Genomic DNA, 26,775 nt, shown 5'->3' with positions numbered 1-26,775 from the left:
TCATCGGCACAGAAGGAGGATGCTGCTTTATGGCTCTGCCTTCCCAGCGTTTAAGCTGGGCTCTGCTCACTGCTTGTGCTGGCACCAGAAGGGCTGGGACAGTCTCAGAGGCCTCAGCTGTTGGCTCTGGCTGCCTGTGTCCATGCAGGTGGATGGGGGATGTGATGCCGCTCTCTGAAACACCAGGTTGGAGCCTGTGCCCCATGTTAATGCAGAGAACAACACAGATCTAGTGTTAATTACTCTCCTCTTCTCACTTCCTCCATCCACCCAGCAGCCTGGATGGTCTCTACCATTGATAGGTTTAATGTGCTGGGCAACAGAGATGCCACCAAACCAGAGCCTCTTCACTGAGTTTAAAATGATGCTTCCAGGGATTGTCTTTTTTCCCTGTGTCCTCTCCAACATGCACTCAGCAGCAGGTACCCAGGTGTGCCTGAGCTGTGAGTTTGGGAGCAGGGATGGGGCTGCTCTCCCTGGGTGGGAGAAAGCAGCATTTCACATCCTGATGCCTTGCGATTTAGATCCCAAAGGTGAAGGCCTCCAGCTGATGGATTTCAGCTAAGGCCAGCCGTATGGGTGATCAGGCTGAGCCCCACAGAGCTGCTGCTGGAAAATCCCTCCCTCATGAGCCAGTTGGCCACCGGTCAGGTCAGGGTCAGCTGATGGAGCAAACTGGCACAGGTCAGAGGGCTGGGAAGTGGCTCCTGTGTGCTGTGCCTGCCTTGCAGGCACTCTCTTCTCCTGGAGGGAGCTGTCAGTCCCACTGGTGAGGCAGCCGTGCCCTCCTGCCTGCCAGATGCCAGCCAACGATGGCGTGTTTATCTTTGAGCTGCAAAGTACTTTGTGATTATAAGCAAATGCCTCTGCGTGACAGTAATTATTGTATTCATAATATTAATAATACCCCTGGTAGGTGAATTAATAGTGGTGTCTGTGTCACAGACAGGAGCGGGTGGGAAGGAGAGGATGAGATTTGTCTGGGATGGATGGCAAGCCCCTGTGGCAGAGCTGGAAGCAATCCCAGCTCTCAAACCACTGGGCTGTGCTCGTCCATCCACAGCCGAGTTGTGGATGTGTGTGAGTGATGGAGGGAGTGCTTTTTATCTCATGAAAAATAAGTATTCTCAGAGTTTTCTGCCTCCTGTGTGGGTAGCTGCCAGCTGCTCCCAGCTTTTGGATCTCTGGAGAAAGCAAACCTGTTCCTGCGGGGGCCTGCGGGCTGCGTGCGGAGCAGGTGGCAGTGCTCCTGGAATGCCTGCAGGTCGGATGGCACCTCGGCTGCCATCTGATGCCAAGGGCCCTTCAGGGATTTCCCTGAGGGCTCTTTGCTCTGGTGACCCTGAAATATCGCTGAGAGTGTTGTTGGCAAAGCAAACGCTGCTGTCAGCACAAATGCCCCGGTGGTCTCAGAGCGCTCGTGCTGGCACGGCACAGGTTGGGCTCGCTGCCGACGCTGCCATGCTGGGAGGAGCTGGGTGCAGATGGAAATGAAAAGCAGAACAGCAAAGGCTCTGGAGTTTAGAAGGAAGGCAGGAATGTTGGAATGATTATGGAGTGCCCTACACAGAGCGAGGGTGCTGGCTCACTCCCCGGCGTGTGGGCTGCTGTGGGCAGAGGCCTGGCGGGAGCGCGCAGCAGGAACGCTGTCGGGAAGGTGCGGGTTTCCATTTCCCAGCACATGAGTCAGCTCCCTGTGCTGCAGCAGCAGGGGCAGCAGCGGGAGCCAGGGGGCCGAGCCGCCCCTGTGGGCCTGTGGGAGGCTGGCGGGACACAGGGAGCAGTCCCACCCTGCCTGCATCCCAAATTGCCAGGAAGCGTTGCTGGGGAGCCGGCTGTAGTCAGAGCTTGGCTGTGTCCACTCCACAGAGCTGGATTTAACTTCGCAGTTGGACCAAACAGCCTCCGGAGATCTCCTCCTACCGAAATCCTCCTGCAAATCTGGGAGCAGAGCGTGGCTGTGTCCTTCCCATCACACGGGCCTGACACTCAGTTTGCAGTAGCAGTAGGAGATCTGTGGGTTTGGGGCTGGAAGAGAGGTCTGAGCTTCTCTTTCCTGCTGTCCAGGGGTGTTCTCTTCAGGGATAGCTGCTCTCTTCCTTCCCTGCTGTGTATTTCCAGGCATCTGGAGCCCCAGCTGCTCCTGAGAAACTTGTGATGCTGGCAGTCATGGTGTGGTATCACTGGCATAACAGTCACAATATGGGGAATTCTATGAAATTTTTAACTCCTGAATAAGAACTTTTAAGTAAAGAGTCAGGCATTAAGGAGAAGGAAACTTAACAATTAAATGCTGTGTTAAGCACCTGTCCTCCCTCTTCCTCAGGCTCACACCAAACACAATCCTGGCCCATCTCAGCCTCAGTTTCTCCCATTTTTGGATTGTGCTCAGTCTGTCCCAGACCTTCAGTGAGGCAATGGGCAGCACAGGAGGTTGGGATTCATGCATGATAGTTTATATCTGCTGCTTTTTGCTTTTTTACTCCTATTCTTCTGCTGTGGTGTGGGTTGGCTGTGACCCCTCAGGGGTGCCCCCGTCCTGGCACGTGTCCCCCTGTGGGATTTGTGACATGTCCTTTGTGTCTGCTCCCAGCCACTGCCACTTTTTCATAAAGCAACCAACCGCAAGGTCACTGTGTGTTCTTCTGACAGGGTGACTTTTTTTGTGCTGTGTTTAAACTGGTTTCAAAACCAGCCAGCTGTGAGCAGCACGTGGCATTTCACATCCTCCTCCCACGCAGGTCACTGCGGTGGTTACCTGACCCATGCAGTGGGTGCCAGGGCTCAGGTGAGCACAGGCAGGGCTCTGTGGCCCGTACCCAGTGCAGCTGAGCTGTGCTTGTCCCCAGGGACAGCACCAGGCACGCTGGAGCTGGTCTCAGCTGCCTGTGCAGCCGGGCAGCACTGGGAAGATCCTGGGAGATGAATTGGGTCTGTTGTTTTCTCTGACAGAGGATGCCAAAGAATTCCCACATGAAGTGCATCCCCTGCTGTTCAGCATCAAAGAGTGTGTTCCTCCTTTGTCCAGGGAGGCAAGCAGCCAGCGAGGGTCCCACTGACCCGGCTGCCTCTTGTCAGGGGCACTTCAGGTGTTAAAAAACTTCTTGCAGATCTCAAACCCATGGGGTAAGGAGTGCCCGCCTGGAGAAGGGAGGCAGAGAGAGGTGGCCACTACATGGCAGAGACTTGCACTTGCTGGTGCTTTCCAGGATGGGACATAGGTGACTAACCAGTGTTTTGGGCCATCCTGGGCTCTGGCTGGGGCGGGACCATAGTGGGGTGGCCCGTTTTAACAGTTTGGTAGCCATCTGCACAACCAACTCACAGAGAAGTTTGGATCCCTTTATCCCGACCACAAACACTCCAAGAATTTTAATTTTTTTTTAATTCTGTAATTTGGGGAAATAAAACTCTGGTTTCTGAAAAGACTAATTGAAGCCGTGCTTGCGGCAGGGGCATCTCGGTGAGTGGAGAGAGAGAAACCCCCTCCCAGCCCATCTGTGCCCAATTTACTCCGATCTGGCCTCTCTGAGGCTTTTTTCTTTCTCTCTCTCTTTAATAATTTGTTTTATAATTCCTGGAATCAAACCCATCTCAGACACACTGTTTTATTTTACTGTATTATTGGATTATACTTCCTATAAATCACTGGATGTTATTCATAGGCCACCACCAGAATAACTTCCCCTCTCCCCCCATGAGCAACCCCCCCCCCCCCCCCCCGACGGCCCCGCATTCCAAACAAGCACACACCAAGGTGGGGGTGCAGCAGCACAGGGCACCCCAGAGACACTTCCCGGAAATCCCAGCAAATTTGCCTGGCTGCGGGTGTGAAGCATCAGGCTGCAGCACCTGGATGCCTTCTGGCACTCTCGGGCCGGTCGCGTTGTGCCGTGTGGAGGTTGTTAGGAGGTCGGGCTTAGGTGGAAGTGGAGAGGGGAGGGGGCTGCCATATGTGCATCCTCAGCACATGCAGGGAATGAAGCTGCATCCCCCAGAGCCGAGCAGAGTCAGGGCACAGAGGCACAGGGAGGGTCTGGCCGAGTGCGTTGCTTTAGCAGAGCATTGGGAAAGTGGAAAGGCAGTGGGAAGTGACAGTTTGGGCAGGGTGACCCGTGCTTTGGGCATCTGCTCTGCCAAGGGTGATGGGCGAGGAGGAAAACCTACTAGTTGTGCCCTGGCAGAGGGACTGTGCTCAGGTGGGTTGTGAGGAGGGCTCAGTGTGGCAAGGGGCAGGTTGGGCTTTGCTCTGCAGACCCTGGGTCTGTTTTTTTGAGTGCAGCATGGTCGGATTCTCTGTGCAAGGTGGTGTCAGCTGGGAAACCTCAAAGGCTCGTGCAGAAAGGGAGGGTTCACAGCAGCAGCTTCACAGCAGTATCTGTCACTTTGCCACACTGGTGTCCTCAAGCCAGGGCTGAGCAGGTCAGTGCTGCAGGAGTTGGAGAGACTGCCTGGCTCACAGAGGAGCTGCTGTCACACAGCTGTGGCTGCAGCCTGTGCAAGGGTTTGCTAAGGCACGTGGCCCTGCTTGCTCTTGAACACTAACACCAGTCTGAGATGCGGATCTTACCCGAGCCTTGATACATACAACGAAAGATCTGTAAGTCAGTGCAAATCCCCTGCAGAGTTTAAGCAGGTACAGGACTTCCCATTTTCATTGGAGGGGACAGGTCAGAGCCCTGAGATGAGGCTGTGCCGTGGTAACCAGCAGCTGGCTCCGCTGCCATCCCGCCCTACTCACAGCCCTGTGCCGGACACAGCAGGTCTCGCTTTGCTGACCACACCTGCTCATGCTTGCAGCCTGAACCCTTAAAATACCCCTAGAGATGATGCAGAGGCTGGTAGTGTCTGCCCTCAGCAGAGCCTCAACTCTGACCATTGGCACGGGCTCGTTTCTGCCACTCGGACAGTCACTCAAAGAGTGACTGCAGCATCAGAAGAGGCTCAGAGGAAGCACCTTCTGATCACCTGCAGCAGCCTCATCTCACTGTCTTCTCATGAAGCTCTAACCACATCTTGCACGTTGGAGCTGAGAAAAGGTAGAGGGAGTCAGATGCAGGAGTCCAGTGCATTTGCCTGAGTTTAAAAATAAAGCAGTGCTGTGGGTGACTAACTGCCTTGGTTTGGTGGAGTTTTAAAATTAGGCACAAAAGAAAGCTTAATAAACCTCAGGCTGTAGATAGCAGCAGAAGAAACTTTATTTTTCCCTATCTGGGGGGCAGAACGGAGCCCTTTTCTCTTAATTCCCCTCTTTGTGTGGTAAATACACACTTCAGCTGTGGGCTGTGACACCTTTGGGCTAAACAACCAGGAGGCTGATGAAGATGTCACGTTGCAGGGCTGTGTCTGGGGGATGCTGAGCATCTGCAGCCCTGTGCTCCATTGAGAGCAGAGCCTGAGGTCCCTCCACCTGCCTGGGGGACTGGGTTTGTAGTGCAAAGCCCACTTGATGCAGGGAGGCTGGAGTTGAGCAGTTTGACATCTGGCTTTCTCTGGGTGCTGGGGCTTTGGCTGATGTGCAGCAATTGTGGACTGAGGTGTGTGTGCTGAGATCTCCCCCTGCACCTGGCAGTCACCGTGTGACTTTCCCTCTGAGACTGGGCAGTGCTGTCTTTAGCGAGGTGGTGTTAAGACATAACACTTCCCAAGGCCTTAAGTTTGGAGGAACTGGATGTTTAATTTATCCTTCCCCTCCTTTCACATTGCTGCTTGTATTTGCTGAGTGGTAATCAGGAGAGGAAACCCAGAGGAGGGCTGGGTGATTCTGGTGTCTGTCCTTCGCCTTGCTGCCTGCCTTGCACTGAGGCTTCTGAGCTAGCTGGCTCTTTGATGTCACTGCCTTGGCAAAGGGCTTTTTCACTAAACCTGTTGTTTAGTGATATCTGCTACTCCCTGTGTCCAGACACAACCCAGACCTTGAGATGTGTGAGTAGGAGGAAGGGTTGAAGTGGTGCAGGGAGTGATACATTGCTCATCTCAGGAGCCACACAACTTCCTGTGCTGAGCCTCCTAAGGGACACGTACATGTCCAGAGATGGCAGCTGACCCTCCAGGGTTTCTCCTCTGAGCCATTGGGAGTGTTGGAGGTTGGCACAGTTGCTGGGAACTGTCGGCGCCTCTCCATTCAGGGAAGGAAGCTGTCTCGGACTTGAGACACATCAGTAAAGTTCAGGTAAAATAATTCTGGCCCAGACGTGTCTTCAGAGTCTTGCTCTCGGGCTCTTGAGGCTGGTGGCAGCAATGTTTAGACCAAAGTCTTCCTTTGCTTATTCCCCTCTGTTTCCTGTTTAAAAGGCAGATTGTCACATATTTGGGGATTTATTTACCGTAATTGGAGTTATTTTCCTGGCTGCTGACTTCTGCCCTCTGATGTAAGACTCCTTAGTGAAACGTGTGTCCAGAGAGCCATGTGACTTTTTTTTCCCCTTGCCACAAGTGCCAGCAGGAGATGCAATAATCAACGCGCTGCAGGGAATTTCCACTGGCAGTTCAGGTTTCTGAAATCTAGACGTTGGCTTGGGAGGCAAAAGATTGAGCAGGGCTTTGTGGCAGGGAAGGGAAAGGTTTCCAGCAAAACTGAGTGTTTGCCGGTGTGTCAGACTCTCCACTCCTGCCCTCCAGCTCAAGTGCAGCAAAGTCCCCATCGAGTGGTGTGGGATGAGCTTGCTGGGGGCTTCTGCCTGGTCTGCCTGTCACACAATCACATCCCTACATATGAAACTGTTCCACGAGGTGATACCGGGATCTCATTTCAGGGCAACAAATGGAGGGGAAACGGTTTGTAAACACAAAGCCTGAGTCTGCTTTAGAGCCAAGCTTCAGCAGTCCAAGCAGCAAATCAGGACAGAGTCACTGACAGGTGAGGTGAGGTTGCAGAAGCTTTGTGCTTTGAAGCTGCCCCAAGGCAGGGCCAGCTCTGCAAACGCTGAATCCAGCCACTGTTTGGATGAAGAAGCAGCGTTGCTGTGTAAAATGAACGGCAGGAAATGGATCAGTGGCACACTGTGTCCATCTGTCCTGCTATGGAGCAAGAAAGGAGGTGCTGAGGCAGCTGTCCCAGGTCTCTGCATCTCCCCGGCTTTGGTGGTGGAGAAAGAGGGGTGCCAGGGAGTCAGAGTGAGGTGCACCAGGTGCAGCAGCTTTGGTGAAGCTTTAGATGTTTGCAGCGTGACAGGAAGTCCTTTTGCTTTTGAAGAGATATTTCTGATTCTTTAATGTGCCTTGCACCTTTGATTTCCTCATGCTTTTAAGCAGCACCAAGTCAATTACTGTATTTCTGTTTAATTCTCTGAGAGAACACTGTATAATTAGGCTAATTATGCTGCTTTGTGAAGTTGTAAAACTCCTGATTGAGCTTGTGGGGCTGTTTTATAACCTTCCAGGTGTAGGCAGGGAGGGCTGCCCGCCCCGTGCCCTGTGCAGGTTTGGGTGCAGCCTGCCAGCTCGGTGAGGGTAGTTCCTTCCCAGGGGTTGATCCCCTGCGAGCTCTATCCTGTCTTCCTCTTTTCACTGCAGTCTCTGTGGGAATCCTGTGCCTGGTGCTGGGGGGTGCTTGTTGGGATCTCTTCTTGCCTTAATGTTGAGATCAGGAATGGCACCACAGCCAAGGCTGTGTTTCTACTCTTGAGTGTCTCTGAGGAGGTGACCCTACACACGTTTAGGTGTGGAAATCTTTTATTTTCCCTAATTAGGCTGTGTGTGCCGTGCAGCAGGTTCTTGGCATCACAGAGCTGGCTCTGCCTGCACTAAGTGACAGTCAGGAGGAAGGTGTGACCTTCAGGCTGTGTGATGCTCACTCCAGCTTCACTGACGTGGACAGTTTAACCCCCAGCTGAGCGACAGCTCTGAAGGAACATGGCCCATCTCTAATGGAAGGGTCATTTTTAATGCTGGTCAGTGTGGCTTTAGGGCTGGCTGGTAGGTGACACACAGAGAGCACAAGTGATTTGTCTGCCCCCGAGGCTCTCAGGTCCCACCCCAGAGAAGCAGACAGGAGCATGTTGCTGTGGAATGGGAAGGAGATACCCCATGGGGATGGGCTTGGCTGTGGAGTTTCTCCATTCCCCCTTCTCCCATCCCTCCTGGGATCATCTGGCCCCCTGACCCTGGCTCAGTGAACTCCCGGTGCTTCTCCGCCGGCCTCGGGAGCGGAGCTGGGCTGTCTTGCGTAAGCAGCGCCTGCTCCCCGGGTAATGGCACAGGGATGGAGAAGGAGGCTCCGGCTGCCAAAGGCGGGTTGGGAACAGCATAAACCCTTCAGCCCGAGGAGCCAAGGGCTGACAACCCTCGTGCCTGGTGCTGGGAGCGGAGCTCGTCCCGCCCGGGGGGCCCCAAGCCGCGCTCGGGGCCGCGGCGGAGAGCGGCCAAAGGCGGCCACATGGGCCCGGGTGGCTCCCAAAGCAGGCGCAGCGGAAGTGATGCTCCCGGCCCCATCTGCACGGGGAGCGGGAGACGCGCCCCAGCTGGTGCGAGGCCCTGGCAGCCCCGGGAGCTGCCGTCTGTTGGGCTTTACTGCTGTCTACGTTGAAACACGGCTTGGGAAGGACGGGAGGGGGGTCGGTGGCATGGTGCCAGTCCCGGTTCTCCTGGCCTTCTCGTTCCTCTCTCCTCCTCCTCCTCCTCCCCGCTCCCTCCAATGCTTTAAAGTCACATTTCCAGGCCAGACATAGAATTAATCTCTGGGCACTTCACATTGCTGGCAGCGCAAAGCAGGATGTGGGATCTTTTTTTCTCTCTCTCTGCGTCTTGGCTGACTTTTTTACCTCTCGAAGAATTTGGAAGGGCCGTGAGATTCCCCCCACCCCCCCTCGCCTCAGTGCCGTGCAGTTTTTCAGCACGCTGATCACCCTGCTGTGGCTTCACCCTAATAGATTTCATATGCTGACACAGTTGACATCAGTACCAAACTATTTTACATGTGATCTGGTGTATTTCCTGAGGAAATCTGCAAGATATTTATTAAGAACTAATAAAATAAACCTCTCCATGAGCTTTTAGGTAGTTTTCAATTTTTCATGTCTCTCTCGTTTCCTCTTATCAATGAGTTTCTATTTTCTCCCTCCTCTCTGACCATTGCAAAAGGAAACAAAAATAAATGTTTTAAACCGTTCCTGAATGGACACTGGGAATATTTCTGTAGTGATGTATTAGCAAAGTCGTATTTTTAGGGCTGTATTGTCAAGACTAAAAATATCCCGCTGCAGTGCATCCTTTTTATAGGGCTTTGTGTGTGTGTGTGTGTGTGTGTGTGTGTGTGTGTGCTGAGCGTTGTACAAGTTTGCACCAACGTGCAAAGGTCTTTGTACTACTGCAGCGTTGCCTCCCCATCACAGCTGGACTCCATTAAGCCTTGGAAATTAGTGTAATCCTGGTTAAGAAAGGGGGGGGGAATCAATCAATCTCGCAGAGCAGCGTTTCCCCAGCTGAGCCGGGATACCTGCGTGGCAGCCGCGCTGCGAAGGGCTCCAGCAGCCGGTGGTTTTGCCACGGCTTTCCTGCCACGGAGGGTGTTCCCTGACGGAGAACAGCAGCTCTGCTCTCCCTGCTTCCCCCGGGGCAGCGGGGTTCAGGCAGGACGAGCTGTGGGCTGCAGTCACCCGGTGGGTTCTGCTCATTTGTCACAGCCGGGGAGCCCCTTCGGGGCTGTGCTGTGCTGGCAGGCAGCAGCGTGTGTGTGTGTGTGTGTGTGTAGCAGGGAGCAGGCTGGATGCTTCGCGTTCTCAGAGGGATTTTCTGCCTTTCTGCTATTTGTGTCTCCTTCAATTAACTGCGATTGGAACGGAGAGAACCAAAGGTGGGCGCCGGGCTGTGAAGCCGCCTCCCCTGTGCGCTGCTTGCGGGGGGACCCCTGTGCCGGGATGGGAGGCGGCTCTGCCTCTCTCCGTCACGTGTGATTGATGCAGCCCTTTCCAAACACGATTTCCCCTCCGGCTCGCGTCCGCGGATCCCGGCGTGGCGCTGCGGCCGTCACTCCTGTCCCCAGCAGCAGCCTTGCGTCACAGGTGGTGGGTGCAGCGGCTGACGGGGGCCTGACGGCCGGGCCAGCGCCGTGCGCATGGCACACGCGGCGGCGCCGCGCTCCCCCTCCGTCCTCCCTTTGCTCGCGGGTTCCTCGCCTCGGAGCTTTCCTGTCTGCTGCCGTCTGGAGAGACACAGCCTCTCTGCTTCCTGTAGAGCAGTTCAGCGAAAGCAGTAATTAGGGCCCGTAAAAATTTATTTTATTAGCGAGAAGTGTTGGTGGGTAATTGGCCATAATTTGAACCCAGCCAGATTGGAGATTAATAAAAAAATCATAGATATATATATACATATATATATTAAAAAAAAAAAAGGAAAGAAAGAAAAAAATTCACAGAGAGATCTTTTTACCAGAAACACCAGGGCTGTGAGCTGGAAGCCCTTCCCGAGGCGGGTGGGATGGGACGGGATGGCGGCTGCAGGGAGGGCGGCCAGCAGCGAGCGCCCGTGCTGTACCCGTCCTTGAGGGTGTTTGACACTGGCATGGGAAGAAAGGAAACCTTGTTTTCCAAGAACTCTGCTCTTTCTCAGCTTGATAAGCATTTAAAATAAAAGCTGCACAATTGGAATTGGCAGAGCATCCTCATTCTTTTGTCTGTCTGTTTATTTTTTTCCCCTCATCCCTCGACATGTGTGCTACAGCCCAGGGTTACTACACCCCGTGGAACCACAGGCCTGGAGCTCTGCAGGCGCGCGCCGAGCTCTGCCCACCCCCGGCCTGGCTCTTTGAAGCCTGGCAGAGCAACAGACATCCAGCCCCGACCCTGGCAGCCTCCTGATGGCCAGGGCCCTGAAATCTTTGACAAAACACGAGTTCTCAGCCCCTTTCGGCTCCCCCTTCGCTCGCAGAGCAGCAAACCCAGGGCTGCGCCTGGAGCCGGAGCGGTGGTTTTGGAATCAGGCTGTGACTGCACTATATGGACCCGATGGCTTTGGTATTTATAGGCTTGGTTGGAGCAGCTTGAGCGTGGCCAACGGAGCGGGAGCGGCTTGAGGGCCGACACTCATCCCGACGGAGGGTGATTGGAGAACTCCCCGCTCCGGGAGGACGGAAGAGCCAAGCCCCTCTGCGCACATGTCACGCGCGGTTACTGCCGGCTGAATCACACCAGGGAGTTACTTCAGGCTACTAGCCCTGGTTGTTGCTTTGGTGTAAGTTACTCGGGGCGTTCCTTCAGGTCCGTAGTGCTTGTTTTTTGCTTGGCAGCCTTGGGGCTGGGACCTGGTGTAACCGTTTCCCAAGGAATATTTTTGGTTTGAAAACTGAAGGTCAGCAGTTCGCAAGGGCTGCGCTTGCAGCCAACTCTGTGGTTCGCCTTGTGCCACCGGGCCAGCAGCACTTGAAATCCTGATCAATTGATCTGCAACAATATGAAACCACGAACGGTGACTGCCAGTTAAAACTCCCCGTCTCGCCCCATTTTCCCCACCCAAAGTGTCTTTCTGCCCATATCCCCTTTCTTGCCGCCTGTCTCCCTCCCTCCCTTTCGGCTGTGTATTGGAGTTTTTGTCTATCTTTTTCCATCTCTCTGTCTCTTTTCATAACAGTTTTTAATAATGTTTTAGTTAGTTCCAGCCTTTTCCCTCAATGGATCCCATTGGAAAATACATTTGAAAGGAAACAGTTATACACTTCCCTTCCTTTGAAACTCTGTTGGCACCTTTTCCAGTGCAGTAAACCATACAACATGGATTTTCAAAGTTTCCAAACACAGACATGCTGGCGTTAAATTTATGAAAAAATATTTTATTCGGCTGTATAGTAACTATGAGTCTCTGAGCTGCTGGTCACAGTGAAATAGAAGCTCGCTTTGGAACTGCAACAGGTTTTCAAATCTCTGCAGGAAACGGCGCTGGAGCCCGCAGCTCCCTCGTGTCCTCCTGCCAGGAGACACAGCAGCAAACAAAAGGGGTGTTGGGGCACCCCAAGGCAAGCCCACCAAGCCCCAGCACAGCTTTTCCCTGTGCATGGCCATTCTGGGAATGCTGCAGCAACGGTAGCTGCAGGGAGTATCACAGTTGTGCCAATCCTGTCTCGGATCACGGGGGAAAAGAGGAATTTGGCATAAAAGCGTGATGTCTTGTGCTTGATAATGAATGTGGAGGGTTCAGGCTCTTTAGTTCCTGAGTGCCGTGGCGGGGGCTCCATCGCCTGTGTGAGCCCGCACGTGCGTCGGGACCCGAGGCTCCGGCTCCGTGTGAGTTGTTGGAGCACTGAGATCGTATTTTCTAACAGGGGGGCTCGGATGTTAAACTTCCTGGAATGGTTTCTCTGCGTGCTGTGGGTTTGTGCCTGTGGTCACGGCCCTTCCCGCAGGGAATCGCTCGCTCGACACCTGAGAACCTCCCTTTGCGTGGCACCGCTCGGAGCTGAATTGTTTCCAAATTTCCACAGAAGACCACAGCCCCCGATCACCACCAGAGGTCTGGTGGGTGAATCTGGCTGTATCCTGAGGAGCATTTTAAAGGGTTGTTTCCAAACAGAGTGAGCCTTGAAGGCTGTGCCCAGTGGCACTTGTGGTGTGGTGTAAGGCACACAAAGCCTCTTGTGATGACAAGATGATGACAGGACAAAGAGATCCCAGGCTTAAGTTTCCTGTTGTCCTTTTGCTCGTAAAATTTCTTTCCGTTCTCATGGGAGTTTTCCAGAGAAGCCACTGATCAAGTGTTATCGTTGTGCCTGGTGCCACATGGAGTGTAGGAAAAGCTACAAGATTCAGGTCCAAATAATTGGATGGTGTAAACTCACTGGTGTGTGCTCAAAGCTTGGGTTTGGGTGCCTTTTTTCATGGTACCTCTAACAGGTACTGATGGGGAACTGAGCTTAAGGAAAATACCAGATTTTCTAGTCCCTTGACTGCCCAACTTGAGATGCAGGAGATGGAGTTCTCCTGAAAACATAATCCTTCAGGAGTTGCCTTTGATCCCACTCAAAGCAGAGTTGTCCAGTGTCTGCCAATTCCATTCCCTCTGAGTCACCAGCCGGCCAGCAAGTGAGGGACACAAAAATAGTTGAGCATGTTGCATTGGGAGGAGTTAAGGGGACTTCTGGATCTCACTGAAAGTTCAGGACCAAGGCAAAGAATGGAATCAAGTTCTCCATCTTAATCCCCCAAACCATGACCTTGTCCTGCAGCCCTGAGCCTCACTGAACACGTGCACATTTCAGCACATCAGAACACTCTGCAGGAGGGTCTCTGCTGCCTGGTAATTTTCTGTGTTGACTGAAAATGGTGCCTTGAGGGGAGAAAAAGTGATGTGTCGTTAGGACGGCTTTATGGTGAGTAAGTGTGATGGAGCTGACTTGAAGCTGCATAGATGCCTCCAAGTCTGGTGTTCTGGGAGTTTTTTGTATGTGTGATTTCCACAGTTTTCAGAAAAGCGAGCTCCCCCATGAAACCAGGCTGACCTCATCTGGGATCCTTGGCTGGCACGTAAATCTGGATGCACCACACAAGCCTCTGCCACGGCAGGAATGCTGCATGTGTGGGGCTGGGATCCTCTGGGGAGAGCAGCCACTGATGGTGCCAGCAGAGCAGTGAGGGGGCTGGAGAAGGGGCTGCTGTGCTGTGCCTCACTTGTGCTGCTTCAGCCCCCTTTTCCACCTGCTTTTCCCTCTCCGGTGCCTCACCTGGCTTGGTTTATTCTTCTGTCCAAGCAGGTGAACCAGCTGCTGCTTTGGTTGGAATGGCATGAGAGAGCTGTGTGATAGCGAGCACCTAGATTTCCATGGGTCCCCACCTTGGCAAAGCAGGATGGAGGTGGCAGAAGGCACATCCAGACCCCTCTGCTGTCCCCTGCCAAATTTCTGGTTCTTGCTCCAAGTGTGAAGGTGCTAGGGATTTTGCTGAAATGGTCAAAGAATTTTTAACTTGAGAAGAACAATATATTTTCCTTAACCTCATTCTGGCAAATGGCTGAACCTTTGTAGTTGAAATTTTCCCAATAAATTTAGCTTGAAGAAAGCTTTTGGCATGAAGGATTGCAGCCTAAATGGTTAAACTTTGGCAAAGTTCTTAGGAACTGAAACCAAGGTCTTATAATGGAAATTGTTAGGTAAGAATAAACTGCAGGCAGAGTGGCTGGGCTGTGCCCCTCTTGGTGGGGTGTCCTGGGTTGGGGGTGCCACTGCCATCAGCCAGGGAGGCTGGGGGGACCAGGTGGGGTTGGAGTGGGAGGTGAGGAGGCGGTTCAGGCTTGCAAGCATTTGATGAAGACCCTGGGATTTCCTGCTTCCCAAGAGCTGGGAGGAGGGCACGATTTCACTTCATGTTTTGGCATTTGCTTTGCAAACCGCCACCACACTGGGCCCTCAGGAAGCCGTCAGAAGATGAGCAGCAAAGGAGGGAATGTGCTGAAATGGAAGCTCCACACTTTGCTGTTCCTGCCCCATCAAAGACTCCTTTCTCTGAATGCTCCTGTCTGCAGGCACTTGCTCTCATGAGCTTTAACTGCGGGCTCAAAGTGCTCACCCAGGTTCACACCCAAGGAAGCCAGTTCCAGGCTGTCTGCTCACATTTTGCAGTCAAGGACATGCCCCCCCCCAGCAGGAGCTTGAGGGGTGCAAAATGCTGCCTGTTATTTGCTGCTGTTACTTGTCCTGGTAAAACTTCCCTCAGGGCTGGAGGAAATCTCTTGGGAAGCCCTGTTCACACCTCCTCCCTGTTGTAAATAACATCTGACACAGTTATGGCTGGGCACACACGGCTCCTGGGGGGATGCTGGTAGCTCTTGCCGTGCTGCTGTGTAACCCAGCTGGGCTCCCCTGCTCCTGACTGGCTCTTTTGGTCAGATTCATAGCTCTGGCATCTTCAAAAAGAGCTGACAGATCTGTGCAGACAGAGGATAGGCCATCCGGGGTTCTCTTTCTTCGTTCTGCATCATTGCAATGCCCCTAAAACCCTTTTCCATTTCTATCATCCATGATTTTTCTTCTTTCATGCAGCGTTCCCTGTTTCATCTGAACACCCTGCTCGCCTTTGGGCCTTTTTGCCTTTGCAGCATCTTCAGTGGCATCCTGCTTGTGCATTTTATGGCAAATATTCCCTCCACAGGAAGAGACAGCTGGTGCCAGGCTGGTCTGGAGCTATAGATATGCTGATGAGCCGGCATGCCAGCTTGAAGGGACACGCTTCCTTATGAGCCAGCCAGGAGTTACATACATTTGGATTTGCCAGCCTTTTAGCTGCCAGACGGGTCAAATTCACGTTGCTGTCAGTTGTTGGCAGCAGAACCTGTGGCTCTGGGGACCTGCAGTGAAGACTTTGCTGTGCCTGTGTCACAAGTGCCAGCGTCAGCTCCTGCGCTCGGAGCCGCTCCAGTGAGGGCAGTGCTGAGAAATGAGAGTTTCTCTGGCAGTTCTCCAGGTTTGCCAGCGTGGATGAACCTGGAGGTGCCTTTGCTGCAGCTTTGATGGTCGGGGACTGGCATGTCTCAGTGCAAATGTGACTAGTGACAACTGGGATGGATGTGCCTCCCCAGGCAGGGGGAGTGTTTCTGACTCTGTGTGGGCTGTCCCACGTCCCAAACTGACTTCCACAGCCTCGCTGGGGTCGGGGGGGCAGAGGGTCCTGGCCTGGCTGCCTGGGTCAAGCACCCCAAGCGTGTAGGGAGAGCTCCGAAGTGCTGCTTAGTGCAAGTGGAAATGGCTTCAATCTGTGTTTTGACTGATGGGTCTTTTCAGGAAATTTCTGAGAATAACATTTCTAAAAATGGCTGCTTCTTTCCACTGATATTTCCTGGAAAAGGCTGTAGTTAATTTTAAACCACTATCCTTTTCCCTTTTCAAGTGGAAATGGCTTTGTGCTTGTCCTCAAGGCTAATGTCATTCTTTCTGACCTAGCCCGGGTTGTGCGGTGGGGAGGGACATTGTGCCGCTGCCATTGGCTCCTCTTGCAGCTCCTGTTGGTCTTCTAGACCTGCAGAAATTGGGGTGTTGTGGACACCCTGTGCACGTGTCTGCTTTCCCTCTGTAAATTAATAACTTCTTATTAAGTTGGTATCATTAATAGTCACTTCACAATGATGTTTTTTTGTCGTTGACTCCTGGCCAGCCCCGAGTACACAAGAACGCTGTCCCTAAAGTCATTCCCTAAAGCTTTGTTCATCAGGGTCAGGAAGGATATACTGAGCTGGTTATCGCACCCCAGGTGCAAGGATCCAGCCCTGCCTGGGCTTAGATCAGAGCCAGAGAAAAGCTCCTGGATCAGCCAAAGGGAGCTGGCAGCACAGAGCTGTCTGGGGCAGGCAGCCCCTTGGTGTCGGGCAGAGCATGGCTTCCCCTGTGGCTGCTGGGCAGGCTTTCTGCTTCGGGTGGGAATATGTCATTAATTTTTATACCTTCCCCTGTAAACCATCGACCCTTTTTATGATGTCATGAGGGATTCCTTAATTTTGCAGCTGCTTCCTGGTTACGTCAGAGAAGAGCCTCCCGTCCTAGAGCCCAGCGCTGCAGTCCAGGACGGCTGGAAACAAATGAAGTGTTGAATATCTAATGGCTTCCACAGGGAGAGCTGCTCCATCCTCCCCAGGCCCCCGGCATTCCTCACCTCCTAGGCCTCCCTCCTTCCCTCCCTCGGACAAGTCAGGGTTGCAGAGGGAGCTGCTGGCTCCTGGGCGGCCCCAGCTGCTCTGGGAACACGTGCAGAGAGTTCCCCGGTGCTGCTGCTGCGACCCAGACCCTCCCAGGACCTTCCTGCCTCTCCGTGGGGAGACATCAGTACAGGGAGGTGGACTGGGGGCATCCAGGTTATTACTAAAACCCAGAGGTTGCTTTGGGAGGGTTCCAGCCCTGTGTGCTGCAGGTGGTGATGTTCAGCTCGGCCACAGTGCTGAGGGGGGAGGCTGGGGCTGCCATCCTGTTTGCTCAGAGTCATGGAGCATCCTTCCAGGAAAGCTGCCCATCATTCCCAGGGTATCAGCCAGGGCTGAGCAGTGCCTCCAGGTTCCCAGGCTCTCTCTTGGGGGCAGATGAGTGCGTGTGACTCACCAGTTCCCAGAGCTGGGAGTGCCAGTGACTCACAGGTCCCCTGTGAGGGGTGTCGGGGAAATGCCCCACAGCTGTAAGCATCCCCCTGACTTTTGCTGCTTTATATTCCTGTGGTTGTGTGCGGTCTTCACCAGCCTGGGCCGGCAGCAGGGCTCTCCTCACCCATTTCCTGCAGACAGCCCCACCCTGGGGGGCTGCCCTGTAGCCATGCCAGGGCTGTGTCTGGCTGGGAGTGACTCAGGGGGAAAGCTGTGTCTGAGCAGTGAGGGAGCAAAGGAATTGCCTTCAGGTGGTGTCAGCTCCGAGGTGACCAGACCCAGCTCGGGTCTCTTCCCCTCAGGGCAGCAGCCAGCTGGTGAATCAGTTGTCTGTGCCTGCAGAGTTGATGTGCTGACACATCAGCCGGGTGCCTTCGCCCCCAGCCCTGTGCTCACCGAGCTCCTGCAGTTCCTGTGTCCCCTGGCCAGCCTGTTATGTCATCCTTGGGATTGTGTCCATAGAACTGTTCGTTCTTTTGAGTGCCTTCCCATACAGTCCTTCACCCTGTCACCAGGAAAGGTGGCTTCAGCTGTTGTTCCCTGGGAGCAGCGCACATCCTTGCTGCTCTGCCAGCACTGGGATCACCTGCTGCCAGCACTGCTCCAGGCTTCCCGGCCTGGAGCCACAGCTCAGGTGAGGATGGAGAAGCCAGCATGGAGACTGTCCCACTGGAGCCCTCCTGACCCTTGGCTGGAGCAGTCTGGTTGCTTCAATCAAAGGAATCTGGTCTCCTTTGAGATTTGTTGGCTGGGATTGTTTTAACTGTGGAAGCTTCAGCATTCCTCGTGTTTTGTTAGCTGGGATGGGTGGATGGAGGAGCATGTCCACTGCTTGCTTGTAAGCTCAGGGGTTGCTGTGGCTCCCTTCCACCCAAACTGGGGGCACACTCAGAGCAGAACAGCTGGGAGCCCTCACTCCCTGCCCCATCCCTGTGAGCAGCCCACGTGTCCTGCGCTCAGTGTGCCACCATTGTCCCTTGCAGGATTTCCTTCAGCACATGGCACTCAAGCAGCCACGAGAAGCTTCCTCCAGCAAATCCCTCTCCTCGTAGGCGGCTGCCCCTTGCTCTTTTCCCATTCCCATTTCCTGTGGTTGGTTGTGTTGCCCTAATAAAAGTTTGGCACTGCTGTTTTGCACACCCTAGTGGGAGAGGGGATGTGTTTATCACTTTTCCTGGAGATTATCTGTTTAAGCACTCTCTGACAGTTACAATAACAAGGGCAGCGCGTTGTGTTTCCCAGCAAAAGGACACTCGCTGCTGAAAGATGTATAGCACTAATTAGAAATACATAACATCCGGCCACATGGCAGCCTTCTCCCGGCCGCTCCATTTCCTGAGCTCAGACGACTTTGACGACAGTTGGTTTATGTTTTCCATGAATATAACCTTCTCAGAGAAACACAAATTTCTCCCCGGTACAAAAGTCCCCTTTTTCTCTCTGCCTCTCTCCCCTGTGGAACAGGGTAGATTTATGGCTGCAGAAATCCTGGGTCGGGCTGTGCTGCAGGGCTGGGTGGGAGCAGAGCCCACAGACACTGGGAGAACCCGGGTAGGAGCTTGCAGAGGGCGCTGCAGCTGCTGATCCAACCCTTGCAGGAAACTGCCTCCTAGTAGGAAAACAGCGCTCTCTCTGCAGCCCAGACCTCAGCTGGAAAAAAACCCTCTTCCCTACACGCAAAGAGACAGGAGGGGTCCTCTTCTTGATCTTCAGAAAAACCTCCCATCGCTGGTTCCCAGTTGCTTTTGCTCTGTTCTTGCAGTCTGATGCTCATCAGCTCCCATTTTTTCCATCCCATCATCTCCCTCTGTTGCCTTTGGGCTCTGCTTCAGAGCAGATCGCCAGGACACCAGTTGGAGGAGTCTGGGTCCAATCTCCAGCTCGCAGCAAGCAGCAGTCACTCGTGCAAGGACATTTTTACAGAAGTCCCCACATGCTGGATGGGAACAGGGCAGTTGCTCTGCTGCCTGTAACGCAGGTGAAGGGAGGTAGGAAGATGGAGCATGCTCAGGGAGGTGAAATCTTAGCAGGTTTTAACTGTTGAAATGAATTCCTATTGAGTATGGAAAAACTGCTGTCTTTCAGATGTTTATAGCTTGGCCAAGTGTGCACAGATTTCTAGTAGGACTAGAAAACTCTCTGGTTAAAAGGTTATTCTGCAGCAAAATCTCAGATCCTTGTTCCAGCATTTGCAGTTGCTAGATTAGCTCAAGGAAAAGGTTGTGTTTTTTTACAAACAGGGGTAAGCCACTCTCCTGTTTCCTAGCCTCATTCTCACAAGTGGCCCAGCTGTTTTGGCTGAAGATTTCCAGGAGAATTCAGGCTGAGACAGGCACTGAGCCTGGAAACTTCAGCAAAGTCTGAGCCAGCTAGAAAAGGGGCTGATGAGTGGCGAGTGCCAAGGCAGGGTGCTCAGAACTGTCACAGCTCATGTCCTGCTGCCAGTCTGGCCTCCAGAGCCCTGACCTTCACAGGGGTCTGCAGGGCTCTCATTTACTTTTCTGGTGCAGAAAGACAGATCTTTGAGGCAAATTCAGCCCATGAAGTGTGAGGTAGTACAAATCAGTAATTTCAAAGTGTTTGGTGGCACTCCTGCTTTAAAATCCTCTGCCTGCTCCTTTCTAGCCCCACGCAGCATTCCACAGACCGGAGTTTTGCTGATGTTGCTGTGGGGCTACAAGTGGTCAAGAAACAGCTCCAGCCTAAGGAAGCTCCCCAAAGGAGGGTTTTTAGGCCAGCTCAGCTCCCTGCTGTGGCTGCAGCATGGCTCCAGGGGCTGTGTGTTGGTACAGCAGCACAGAACGAGGGTGTGAATTTACCCTGAGTCAGTCTTGGCTGCGAGTGCAGGAGCCCCGACCTTAGGTTGTGGTTTAACACGCACTTATTGAGGCAGCAGTGCCAGCTTTGCCCGCCCGCCTCTGCACCCACGCAGCACCTTTGAAGGCAGTGGCACAGCTGAGAGGTGACATTTGTGAGCCCTGAGCTGTGTGATGGTGCTCACAGGGTGGCTGCGCAGGCGAGAGCTGAGAGGTGACGTGACAGGAGCTGTTTATCCAGGGCTGGCATTAACAGGGAGTTACAAGGGGAGAAAGGTGGCGTGGGGAATGTGTTGTGGTTGGTGGTGTTGGATGATTTCCTGTGGAGTGTCACTGCTGTGGCTGCTGGTGGCACAGAGGAGCCACAGCTCCAACTACCTCAGAGCTTGTGACCTCGTGGCCCCTTCCTTTTTTTGTGATTTCTTTCCACAGTTGCCTGACACCTCCATGGTGTGCCCCAGCTGTGCAGCGTGGCTGGGTGTGAATTAGGAGGGTTATCTGATTACAGCCCCATTTGGGGTTTCAGGGGAGGAAGTGGAGTGGATTTGTGGCAGCTTTAGCTGTTGGGGTGCCATTGATGCCACTTGAAGTCTCTGTCACCAAGCTTTTGGTGACAGCCTGCGGGAGTAGGATGCATGTCTGCCTGTGGACCTGACACTCATTCTGCTTCGCCTGCACCCACTGTGGATCTGGGGAAACAGATCTGGGAATTACAGAGTTTGCCCTGACTTGGGCAGTCAGGATCTCTCTGCCTGCTGTTGTTGGTCTGAGGCACCTGGTATCTCTGTTTTTACTAGTGCAGTGCAACTGCAGGGACAAAAATGACCTAAATGTCACTCCATCCTCCAAAAACATCTCTTTTCCAATAAATTTGTGTCTCAATGTGCATTACCAACAGCACAGACCATTGCTCAGCTCAGAAGTAATGATGCCCTGTGGGCTCCAGAGCAGATTTGTTGCTCCAACCCTCATTTCAGCATATTTTCTACAAAGTGTTTTCCTCTTAGTGCCGGGGTAGGCTCAGACACTGAGTGGGTACTGAGAGTTTGTTTCCTTATTGCCCATCGCTCAAAACATTTTACAAGTTTCTGTTTAAACATCCCAGTTGCCCTTTGATGTACCCTCACCTTGTCTGTCTCCTGTGGCAGGGGCAGCCTGGGGTTTGTCCCCACAGCCTCTGTTAGCCCTGGCCACTGGCTCCCAGCTCAGGGCAAGCCAAAGCTCCCAGCCTCCCGAGGAAAGTGGTGAAAAGGCACAGAGAGAAAGTTTCTCATGATTTATGGTGCTTTCCTCTTTTGTCCTACAATTAAGCTCTTAAGAGTCTTTGCTGGTGCATGTTCAGGGGTCTTGAACAAGCACCCACCTGGATGTTTGTCTTTCTCTGCTGAAGGAGCCTCCTGGGAGTGAGGCTGATGAGCTCATCTGGTGAATGAACTTTCAGGACTGGGGGAGTTTTGTGCATTTTATGAGTTTTATGATGAGCTGACAACACCCATGGTAGCTGAGCTGGCACTGTGTGACAACAGCCCTTAAGTGTGGGTGTCCTAATGCTCTTACCTGCACAGCGGGCAGCTTTGCAGGCTGTACCAGGGCTCAGCATTGTTGGGGTACATTGGAGGACTGTGGCATTATGAGCTGGTGGGCACACGGTTTGTGTTTGCAGCACCACAAGATGTTTGATGGACAGCTGTACCTGTCACAGCTCAAGTGCAGGATTTTTTTTTACTGTATTTTGGTTGTTAAATGTGGTGTGGGGAACTTGCAGCCTGCAGCAAGAGCTGCTGGTGGCAGTGAGAAGGGCTGGGACCAAGCCTGGCCACAGCCACCACAGAGCACTGGTCCAGCTTTTGGAGCCAGTCTCTGAAATACACCCTGAAATACGGGATGCTTGTCCCTTTCACCATCACAAACACCTTTACGTTTTGCCTGTTTTGGAGGGGGGTCGGGTTGTAGCTTTTGCACCACCTCAGTTTGGGGGTCACTGTGAGTCTGGCATGAGGGCAGTCCCTGGAGTCCTGGGGGCTGCCCACTCAAAGTGTGTAGGGTCCAAGCTGAAATGCCCAGAGATTTTCACCACCCAGGTGACTTGCCAGACTCAGGTGTTGCAGTTGGACCACCGTGGTCTTGCTGTGTGTCCATTTAAGACAAAAAGTGAAGACAGTGCAGCATCTCAGCCGAGAGCAGGAGGAGGGAGCACGGGGAAGACAACAGTAATTTCTTGGACTGGACTGTGGCCAGAGCACTGGGACTAACACTCTTAATTGTGGGAAAGGCTTCATGAAAGAGATTTACTGTCCCAGAGTGGTCACATCTTTAGTTTTATGTTTCCTCCAAAAGCTGACAGCCCCTGCAGTACAGCACTTCCTACCATTGCTCTGCGGCACCGGCTCAGCCCTGGCTCTGCAAGCAAAGCACCCTCATTCAGTTACCAGGTGCCTTTGGTGCCCCCCTGGGTTTCCCTCCACACTGGGTCCTGAACTCATTGACAGCTGTAAGAACTGTCAGTCCAGCCTTCAGATGTTCTTCCTTATTTTCCCTGTATTTTCTTGGTGCATTCTTGTCTTTTTTTGGATGTTTTTAACCTCCCACCCCCCTGAAATGATCTGTCCTTAAAACCCCACTGTTTATTCTGTGCACCTCAGGTGTTTTGCTAGCCCCGGCTTAAATGTGGTCTCAGTGTCTTGCTCTAATCCTCTTGCTGTTTGCTCAAAATCCCTGCTCTGCCACATCTGGGCAGTTCAGCTCCCAACACCTCCGTGCTGACGTGCAGCTGGTGCTGGGGGGCTCTGGGGGCTCTCCCTCCCTATCTCAGCCCTGGGATTTGACTCACCCATTCAGTCAGTACCTGTGAGTTTGTAAAAATCCTCTGCCTGGCTTGGGGCAGCTGTTCTCAGGATGGGAGCTCTGATCTTGCAGTAAGCCAGTGAGGAGCATCCTGCACAGGGCAAACAGCACTGATGGGTAGGAACCCAGTGAATGTGTGGGTTCTCCCCAGCCAGCAGCTCCCCCACATCCTGGGAGGATGTGCATGGGGAGTAGAGGGAGTTGGGAGGGCAGGGGCTGCCCTTGAGGCTTAAACCCCTTCTGGATGCTCTGGGGCAGGCTGGCATGTCCCACAGCACTCCTGGCCTCCCCAGCCTAACCCACGCCTGGCTCCAGGCAGCTCCCTCGAGCCAGCTCCCCGCTGCTCCCAGCAGCCTCAGAAGTGGTTTCTGGCTGGGTGTAGATGTGCCGGGGGGATTTGCTCTCACTCCGAGCCGGCTCTATTTGGAAGAGCTGTGGTCATGTGGCATCTCCTTGAGTAACAGTTCCAATTAAACTCTCTTGACAAGCTGTTGTGTGACTGCGAAACTAAGGGGAGGAGCCCCTTCCTCAGCTGCTGAGGTTAAAACTCCAGCAGGGACAGAGATCAAACATGCAGCTAATTACCCTTTTAACACTTAAACATACCCCCCTGCTCAGGGGAAGGCATCAGCCCCGAGCAGCAGCTTCTGTGCTGGGAGCCCCGAGTGCCAGTGTGATCCTGGCTGGCTCAGCACACGCCATGGGGTTGGGCATGGTGGCTGCAGCCTCTTCCCACTCCAGAGCGGCTACTCACCACCTTTTCCCTCCCTACATGGAACAATTATGTCTGGGACAGGTGTAAATTAGGGAATTGCTCACCCCTGCCCCTCGTGGGATGCAGAAAGGGAGGCTGTGAAGGTGAAACCAGATGGAACATCTGACCCAAACCCTCTGTGTCTCCTAGAGTGCATCTCTGAGGATTGCCGCTCCGTCATCCAGGAACAGGCCACGGCCCTGGGGCTCTCCATGTTTGCACTCCTGGTGAGGAGGTGCACCAGCCTGCTGAGGGAATGTGTGCCAGGTAAGGGCTTAGCAGCAGGATCCATGCAGGGGGCCATGAGGCAGCCTGGTGGGGGTCAGGCCTTCATTCCCTGCTGGTTTTTACATCCCTTCCCCTCTCTTGGGGCATTAGGATTCTCCCCCAGCATCCCAAGCTCTGCCCAGGTTATAGCTAGATCAGCTGCAGGAATGCCCATGATGCATGGCAGACAGAAATATTTGGAAGAAAGGGGTAGTCTGAGGCCATGCTTTCTGCCAGCAACTGGGAAACCTTCCAAAACTGGGACCTGGGAATCCTATCCCTGTGATTGGTGCAGTGGCACCCTGCTGCCCTCAGTAAAAGGGATCACAAACACCCTGGCTTGCTCTCCAGGCCAGTCCGTGTCGGGAGAACAGATCTGTCTTTGTGCTTGTTGTGGGTTGTGGCCGTTCCCTTGTGTGTCCAAGGCTGGGATGTTGGGATCTGTGTCATACTTTCCCAGTCCCTGCCTGAGCCTGGCTGTGGTGAGCTGCCTCAGCTCTCACGTCTTCTATTTGCAGTTCAGCCACAAGAGATGGAGCAGGAGGATGAGGAGGACGACATCAAGGTCTCTGCCTTGCCCCAGGACCTGAAGGAGCTGCTCCCCAGTGTGAAGGTCTGGTCAGACTGGATGCTTGGCCACCCGGACACCTGGAATCCTCCTCCAACGTCTCTTGAGCTCCCCAAACAGTACGTGCACCCTCTGGTTCCTGCTCCCTCCCTGAGCTCCTTGTGCCACCCTTCCCCCTTGCTCATTCTTTACTGCTGGCTGTGGCACCATGACCTGAGCACCCAGGCAAGGCCCACTGCCCAGGGAATGTTGGGAATTTGTCACCCTTGGTGACACAGTGACTTCTTCATTGATGTGTGAGTGGGGCTGGAGGGTGCCTGGTGGCTGCCCTGTGTCTCCATGTGCTAGAAGATGGCTTATGAGGTGGATTTTTACCTTCTGCTTAGGATGCGCATCTGGTTTTGTTGGGATACCCTTCCTTTAAGTGTTCTGCTGGCCCAGCCAGCTGGACTGGCAGGGCCTTCCTCTGGACCAGAGGGAACTCCGTTTCCAGCAGAAGCGTTTTGTTACCTTTTCTTTGGCTGAGTCAGGCCAACCTTGGTTGGGCTGGGCTAGCCTGGAGCGGCTTGCCTGTTCCTGGAGCTCCGAGAGTCACCTCCCCTCTGCTTGAGAAACCGCTTGTCCCTACCCTGCAACTCACAAAAGGGTTAATTTTCTAAACTGGCCGATTCCAGCCCGTTAGTCCATAATGCGGACTAGGCAATTTGCATATTTTTGGACAGAAAATTGAGCGGAGGGGCCAAGTATGGAGTATGCGAAGCAGCGTCTGAGCATGCTCTGTAGCCGCTTTCCCGCAGGATTTTCCATCTGCCTCCGGTACTCCGGATCCAGAGCCTGAAATCACGTCTTATTGTTAATCCAAAGGAGCCAGAACCCAGGGTGATGGGAAGGCGCATTAAGAGTAATCCAGCAAAGTGGCTTAACCATTAATGGGTCCCCGCTCCGTGCGTCAGGTCCAGTCCTGCTCTCCTGGTTTATTGCCTCTTACTCCAGTTCTTTTTCATTTGGCTGAGGAAATGGAAATCTCACACAGGAAGTTCTGGGCCTCATTTTGTGGAGATGGAGTCTGTTTTCTGTTTGTCGGCTGCTCGGTGTGGGACCGCTGCCTGCTCATGTGAACTGCTGCCCATCTTTGGGCAGGAACTCAAACTGGGATCCGTCACGTGAGCCCGGCTGCACCAATCCCCCCTTCCCCTGGCGCTGCCTGCGCAGGGAGCCGCCGAGCCCTTGGCCACGGGCAGCCTCGAGATGGAATTTCTGATTGGGTTCACTCAGCCAGCGCTCGGCGCCTGCCCTGGGACGAGCTGCTCCCCCTCCTGTGGGGCACGGGGCCGTGTCCCCCCAGGGTGACGGAGCAGGTGCTCCTGCTCACCCGTTGGGGTGGGAGAAGATAGTGGCAGTGCTGGCAGCCCACCCCAGGGCTCTTGGGGGAGTGGTGGGCATAGACTGGGGGCTCTGCTCCACAAGATCCTGATGTGTTCAGTGGAGGAATGAGTGTGTCTGTCTTGCTTGGCCTCTCCATGGAGAGTGGCTGACCTGCCCCTCTTGTCCCACCGTGCCCATCCTGTCCCCCCTGCCCCATGTTGGCTCTCAGCTCCTCCACCCTGGTGCTCTTTGGCTCACGTGGAGAATCTGCCTTAGCCATGCCGCTGTTCCAGCCCAGACCTCTTGTGTGGATGGGTGTTGGTGGTCCAGGACTCTGGGATAGCAGTGGTTGAGTTTCCATGGAGATGCAGGTAGTGATGAACAGCAGGGAACCAGCTCTGCTCTTGGGCATGACCTGGGATTTGCAATATTTGCCCTGGGGATAGGAAAAGAAAATGAGAGCACTGGGTTAGTGTTTCAGCTCTCTATTGACACAAGCCTGCTGGCTGCCCTGGGGCTCTTCAGGAACCAGGTAGAGCCACCGAGTCCAGGGGTTTAGATAGGAACAGCTTCAAAGAAGTTTAGAAGTAAAACATGGGTCAGAGCAGCAGGCGTGGTGGAGTAAGCCAAGGTTTATGGGCAGGGTGAGCTCAGGAGCAGGGAGAGCACGTGAGGAGCAAGTGCAGATGCCAAGTTACAGAGCTGAGTGAGGGGCCTGTGCCGTGTCACACATGCTCCTGCTGCTGGGACGTGCCATGAGATCCCACCACTGCCAACAGAGAAGCCGGTTGGATACTCTTAAACCACTTTCCTCGCCTCTTGTGATGGCATGGGCATAGAAAAAGGATGTAGAAATCCCCTGAAGCACAGCAGCACCCTGCAGAGATGCCATGAACGTGCTAAAGCTTCTGGAAAAAACAGGCCTCATACCCACCTGGAAGCCCACTCAGAGCTCACATCAAAGTGCAGCTCATCCAGGGCCAGAATGCTGGGCTCGTGGCCAGCAGGGCAGCTTGGCAGGGCTCGGCCAGAGCTTTGGGCTGGAGCTCTGTGTCCCAAGGCCTCTCTTGCCATGTTCACAATCTCTCCTTCTTCATATGGGAGAGGGCTGGGGGACT

At 53.7% G+C, this 26,775-nt stretch overlaps 1 protein-coding gene across 2 annotated transcripts in view; it reads left to right on the top strand.

Annotated features, from left to right (window-relative positions):
• Positions 1 to 26,775, top strand: part of SMG6 (SMG6 nonsense mediated mRNA decay factor) — a 105,469-nt gene that overhangs the window by 27,314 nt on the left and 51,380 nt on the right. For both annotated transcript variants that reach the window (XM_066202236.1, XM_066202235.1), the window contains exons 11-12: positions 23,608 to 23,724; positions 24,243 to 24,411. In XM_066202236.1, the coding sequence (XP_066058333.1) occupies positions 23,608 to 23,724; positions 24,243 to 24,411 (286 nt within the window). The remainder of the gene's footprint in view (positions 1 to 23,607; positions 23,725 to 24,242; positions 24,412 to 26,775) is intronic.

This window comes from Chamaea fasciata, unplaced genomic scaffold (assembly GCF_029207755.1).
Source record: "Chamaea fasciata isolate MVZ Bird 193981 ecotype frontalis unplaced genomic scaffold, bChaFas1.0.hap1 SCAF_21, whole genome shotgun sequence".
NCBI classification, from domain to species: domain Eukaryota; kingdom Metazoa; phylum Chordata; class Aves; order Passeriformes; family Sylviidae; genus Chamaea; species Chamaea fasciata.
The sequence above is the reverse complement of the archived record's forward strand: the minus strand, read 5'-3'. Positions and strand labels throughout refer to the sequence as shown.